This window comes from Ovis canadensis, chromosome 12 (assembly GCF_042477335.2).
Source record: "Ovis canadensis isolate MfBH-ARS-UI-01 breed Bighorn chromosome 12, ARS-UI_OviCan_v2, whole genome shotgun sequence".
Taxonomy (NCBI): Eukaryota; Metazoa; Chordata; class Mammalia; order Artiodactyla; family Bovidae; genus Ovis; species Ovis canadensis.
The window spans coordinates 74032530-74038562 of NC_091256.1; the positions used below are offsets into that span (position 1 = coordinate 74032530).

At 49.2% G+C, this 6033-nt stretch overlaps 1 protein-coding gene across 1 annotated transcript; it reads right to left on the reverse strand.

Moving 5' to 3' along the window:
• Positions 1–4081: 4081 nt before the first annotated feature.
• Positions 4082–5770, reverse strand: ZNF648 (zinc finger protein 648). The gene has a single exon (XM_069544453.1). It carries the CDS (start codon positions 5768–5770, stop codon positions 4082–4084), a length of 1689 nt encoding a protein of 562 aa, XP_069400554.1.
• Positions 5771–6033: the final 263 nt, after the last annotated feature.

Below are 6033 nucleotides of genomic sequence, written 5' to 3' on the forward strand. Positions count from 1 at the left end.
ACAGCTGCCAATCAAGGCACTCCCAGACCCATTCTTAAGTAATTCACAGGTCTTCCTCACTGAGTCACACCATGGTCCCTGCTATGCTGTGCTTCAACCTTTTTCTTCTTTTGAATTTATGATCATCCATTTTGAAAATGCATGTCATCAAGAATTTCAGGACAGTCCTCTATACGAAGCAAGCAGTTAGCTCTGTGGTTAAGAACACAGTCTCTGGAGCCAGGATGCCAAATCATTATTATGCTACTTTCTAGCTATAATATCTTGGGCAATATAACTTTCCTGTCTCTTGATTTCTTCATCTTGAAAATAGAATGGGGAAATAGGTTTAGTTTAAAAATGAAATAGTTAACACATAAGAAACACTCAAAAGAGTTCTTGGCACACTAAGTAAAAAGTCAGTGCCAACTCTTATCATTATTATCCAAAGGATCTTATCCAAAGGATCATGTTGGCTGTAGACTCTGGTAAATACAGGAGAATTTTTTATTAATTGAAAACTTATAAATGAACATTTTTACTAGGCATATCCAAGCTAACTTTCGCAAACTAAATGGTGGCAACAGGGGCTATTCTAGAGAGAAGCTTTAAATTTCCTCCATCACAAAGAGGGCCCTGCTCCAACTTCAAATTAAATATTAGGGAAATAAGATATGAGGTGCAGGGGATATATAGAAAGCTAGAAAATAGCTCACATCACTCGAGGGCAGCAATCTGAGCAAGAATAACCAGTATTTTAGCACTGATTCTTCTGCAAATAGAGGATTCAACTGCCTCTAATTTGGAAGGCAGGCTATTGGGCAGGATGTGTGCCAAGCCAGCTTGTAGCTGGTTGATTTTTCTGTCATCCACTCCACATATTGCTGCCTTCTACTGTGTACCATGGAATGGTCCTGTAACTATGGCAACAGGATTGCTTCTCCCTACAATACCTACTCAACATGACCCCTGCAGCTGATGTGAGAAAAGACTGGGACAACTTTCTTTAAAAAAAAAAAAAAAAGTGACTTCTTTCTTCTTCCTGACCCAGGGATTGAAGCTGGGTCTCCTGCATAGGAGGCAAATTTTTTACTGTCTGACCCACAAGGGTAGCCCAGGTAATAGGCGCTGAAGATTAGTGAAATATATTATATAATATTCAGTACTCTATATACTCCTATAGAAACACAGTATAGAGCTCCAAAAGTACAAAGAACAATCCTATCTAGTCGGCCTGTTAACTCACTCCCTCCCGCAAAGGGAAACCATCTGGAAGCCATACCTAGCTGTTGCATCATCTCATCTCAGAAATGAAATTATGGAATACCTCAAAACCTGCTTGCTAGTTTGAGTCCACCATGGCCAAGTCCGGAGATGTCCTAGTAGTTTGTGCCTATTTTTAGTCCAGTTCTACCATGCTCTCATCCATATCACCCACTTCTTATTCCTCTATTATCTGTTTACTAAATAAAATTTGAGCATCACCAATATATTAATTATACCAGTAGTGGTCCCAACTTAGCTGTGCACTGGAACACAAGGGAAGCTTTATAAATTAGATTATAAGATGCATTACAGACCTGTGTCAATATTCAAGGCTAGGATTCAGCAAGTGTGTACATTTAACAAACATCCTAGGTGATTTCTATACAGCCATTCTAAGAACTGGTTTGGGGAACAACCACCTTAAGAAATTTTAATTAGGAGAAAATAACTCTACTACCAACCATCTTAAAAAGAATACAAAGAAAAGAAATAGTAACTTCAGTTTTCAAATATTTCACTGATTACACAGAAAACAACAAAAACAACAACAAATACTAGACTCTATTCTGTTCAGAGTCACCAGGTTATGGCTGGTTCTTATGACTTCTCTACCAGTCTAACACCTTTGCATCCTTCTCCTGGGAGGATGAAGTTCACTTTCGTTACCCCAGGATTATCATTTCTACTTTGCCATTTCAGACACAGAGGCTCAATTCAAGATCACATCACTGGTAAATATGGAGATGGACTAGGAACCCAATCACCAGCTCTCGTACAGACCCAGAACCAGCTAACTATGCCGTTTGGACATGCAGATGTACCTAAGGGAATCCATGCACAAAACCTCCAGGCATACAGTCAGAGCTCTAAGACATCTTGGTCAAACAAGGTCTGACAACATATGTCACTTCCAGTTGGCCCCCATGTGTCAAGCATGAGTGACTATTTAGCAGTCACTCCTGGGTCCAAATCAAGTGAAGGACAAGAGAAATTCAGATTTGGCCGACTTTGGGGATGATTTTAGGAATATACTAAAAATGTCCTCAAAAGGGGAGTACAGTACCTTTTCTGTGAAGTATCTTTAACTTTGGCAAGATCAAAAGTGTTATCAGCCCCCATGCATCAATGAACTCTCTGACATTATGGATTCCTCCCAGTTGAGGTCCAGAGCTAATTACTATTCCAAAATCGATGGCTCAGTAACCTTTAAGATTTGCTATTAGTCATGTAAATTTCAATTTACATGACTCTAACCTTGTTAGAGAACAGCTGTGAGTCAGATAGTTTTTCAAACCTGGTTTTAATGATGGTGAAACACAAGCTGATTGGCATTTGGGCAAGGGGTGCTTTATTTTATGTACTTCAAATTGGAACTCATGATCCCAGTAAGTTTAAATGAACCTTAAAGTTTCCCTGAACCATGGGCAGGCTCATATGGAGAAATTTTGTATATATCTCTATAAATGGGCAGATTCCTCTGTAAATGTGACTGAAGCTCCAGGGTGGAAACAAGAAGAGAGGTGTCCAGAGAGGAAGCACATGTGAAATTTTGTGGGTAAGACTTGGGGGTTAGCTCCAGGTACTAAGCTCCACTGTGAGAGGGCAGACTTCTTTTCCAGATGCTAAGGCTGTTGTGGATTTCTAGGATAACTGGTCCCTAATCATAAGACATTGAAGGCAAAAGGAGAAGAGGGCAGCAGAGGATAAGAAGATTGGAAAGCATCACCGATTCAATGGACATGAACTTGGGCAAACTCCAGGGAGTTAGTGAGAGACAGGGAGGCCTTGCCTGCTGCAGTCCATAGGATGCAAAGAGTATGACACGACTTAGCCACTGAATAACAACGACAAAACAGAACAGAAACACCCCTCTCTCTAAGATAAAGAGTATGTTTTAGTTGCTCAGTCGTGTCCAACTCTTTGAGACCCCATGGATTGCAGCCTGCCAGGCTCCTCTGTTCATGGGATTCTCCAGGCAAGAATACTGGAGTGGGTTGCCATTCCTTTCTCCAGGGGATCTTGGGGACCCCGGGATGGAACCAGGTCTCCCACATTGTGGGCAGATTCTTTAAAAGTCTGAGCCACCAGGGAAGCCCCTCTAAGATAAAGGCCTTCTCTAATTCAAAGCCACGACTCATAAAGACATTGCCCAGGGTAAAGTCATCTGTTAGGAAACTGAAAGGCTGAGCCATCTGCCGGGGTTTTGAGAGAGTCATTTCCTAGGCAGGTTGATAAGAATTCTAGGGGTCCCTAAGGAGAGAGGGGTCTGGAATTCTCAAGGAGGAAGAAAAGACAAACTTTTTTTCCCTCTACTTTCCTTGGGATTATATAACAATAATGTATCCTGCCTGAGGACAGTCTCTGGATTAAACCTCCTGGCTAATCCTGTTACCTTAAAACGTGAATTATGGGAGTAGGTCTGGTGAGGTCTTTACAACCTCCAGACATTCTTTTGATTCATTGGAGAGTATATAACTCCACTGCTAACACTAGCAAGGGGGTACTCTTTCTGCCCCCCTTCTGATGCCTATATCAGAAGCTTTCTCTATCTCCTTTAAACTTTAATAAAACTTTATTACACAAAGCTCTTCGGTTAACTCTCCCATCCCCACAGGTATGCTTTTTTCCTTTGGAGGATTCCCTCAAGGAGACCAAGCTTCTGGTCTTTATTCACGTTTAAACAGAAAAGCACCTTTCTCAGAAAAGGATGAGCCCCGATGGTTTCTCGGTATTTGCAGATGGTTTTGAGGGCAGGAGGCGGCTAGTCTTTTTTGCCACCGCATCCGAGGTCGGCCGTGTCTTCTTCGCCCTCCCTGAGGGCCAGCCGAGGGCGCCCTCACTCATCGTCGGAGGAGGGGGTGGTGGGCTCCTTGCAGCTGTGGTGCTTGAGTCGGTGTCGTCGGAGGTGGTTGGACCGGGTGAAGGCCTGGCCGCAGTCGGCGCACTGGTAGGGCCTCTCGCCGTTGTGCACCCGAATGTGCTGGGCCAGCTCTGAGGCCACGCGAAAGGCCCGGCCGCACTCGGCACAGAGGAAGCCCTTCTCTCCGGAGTGGATCTGTTGGTGCCGCTTCAGGGTGGAGGAGCGCGCGAAGGCCTGGCCACACTGCGCGCAAGGGAAGGGCCGCTCGCCGGTGTGGATGCGCTGGTGGCGCGCCAGGCGCGAGGGCTGCGCGAAGGCCACGCCGCAGTCGGCGCACTTGAAGGGCCTCTGGCCGGTGTGCAGCGTCTGATGCTCCAGCAGGTTGGAGGATTTGGTGAAGCACTTGCCGCAGGTGGGGCAGGGGAAGGGCCGCTCGCCGGAGTGCACGCGCTGGTGCTCCATCATCCGGCTGGCCACGGCGAACTCCCGGTCGCAGGTGGGGCAGCGGAAGGGCTTCTCGCCCAGGTGCGTGCGCTGGTGGCGCAGCAGCGACAGCGGCTTGTTGAAGGTCAGGCCGCACTCGGCGCACGGGAAGGGCTTGTCGTTGCTGTGCATGTTGCGCTGGTGTTTGCGCAGGTCCGAGGAGCGCACGAAGGCCTTCCCGCAGTCCGGGCACGGGTAGGGTTTCTCGCCCGTGTGCGTGCGGATGTGCTTGCGGTGATCGGAGGACCAGGTGTAGGTCTTGTCGCAGAAGGGGCACCGGTAGGGCCGCTCACCCGTGTGCAGGCGCTGGTGCTGCTGGAGCGTGGCCCGGTGGGAGTACGCCTTCCCGCACAGCTCACACGCGTAAGGCTTAGCGCCCGTCAACTTCTGGACGGCCCTCCCGCCCAGCAGGCACTTGTAGGGACGCGCCTCCCCTTGCCTGCCCTCCTCGGAGCCCGCCGGGTTCGGGTCCTTAGAGCCCTTCCACGCTTTGGCCAGAGCCTCCCCCGCTGCCAGGCGGGACTGGGTAGCCGACTCCTGGGCTGGTGTGTGTGTCTCTTGCGTGGAGAGGTCCCAACTGCCCCCTGCTTTGGGGACACACACCCCCGCAGAGGAGCTGTCTGGGGACTCGTCTCCCTCCTTCTGTGCACGGAAGTGCCTTGCAGAACCAAGGAAGTTGGATGGGACCCCCAGGGTGGCGTCCAGATTTGTCCTTGAGTCTCCCTCATCACCAGCAGGTAATGAGGCCCTAGGAGGTTGCGTCTCACTGAACCACTTGCGGGAGAGGCCCCTGGGGAGGGTGCTGGGACTCGTGCTTGCTCTGGGGGAGGCCCCGGTTGGGGTGATCTTTGACACATCTCTTTCCCCACTGGCCTTCTTCCCCGGCAGTGCCATGGGTTTCTTCCCCACGCCTGAGGTACTAAAGGAGCCAGAGAATTTCTCTTCCTTCCTGCGGGCTGGATGCTGCCAGAGCAAGTCAGGATTGTCCTTGGTCACTTGGGAGCTACCCCTGGGTCGGGCCTGCTGATCAGGGTCACCAGTGGCCCCTTGGTCTCCTGCCTTTCCAGGGGCCTCATCCTCACTCTCCAAGTTGAGGCTCAGCCTTCCGGGGTCATAAGCCTCCCCAGTCAAGCTGCAGAGGGATGAGTCTCCCCACCCATCCTGGGGGCCCCCCTGCGCCATTACGTGCAGCCCCTTCTACTCCTGCTTCTCCAAGACAGACCTTCACTTGGCTCAGGAAACCTGCAAAAAGGAAGATCACAAAGAACAGACTTAGCCACCTTCACGGCCACAGGGACTGAGTTCTCAGTACAGGTCTGTGTGCAGCTGGAAGCTGCACCAGCCACACTGTTGGTCCCTCATAGGTGAAGGAGGACCTGGGCCCTGGTGAAAACTCCCCAGTCACCCTTAATCCTTTGGAGGTCCCCCTTGCCGGAAGCCCCAGG

Coding starts and splice junctions, on each gene's coding strand:
- ZNF648 (XM_069544453.1), bottom strand. CDS start 5,770: ATGGCGCAGGGGGGCCCCCAGGATGGGTGGGGAGACTCATCCCTCTGC.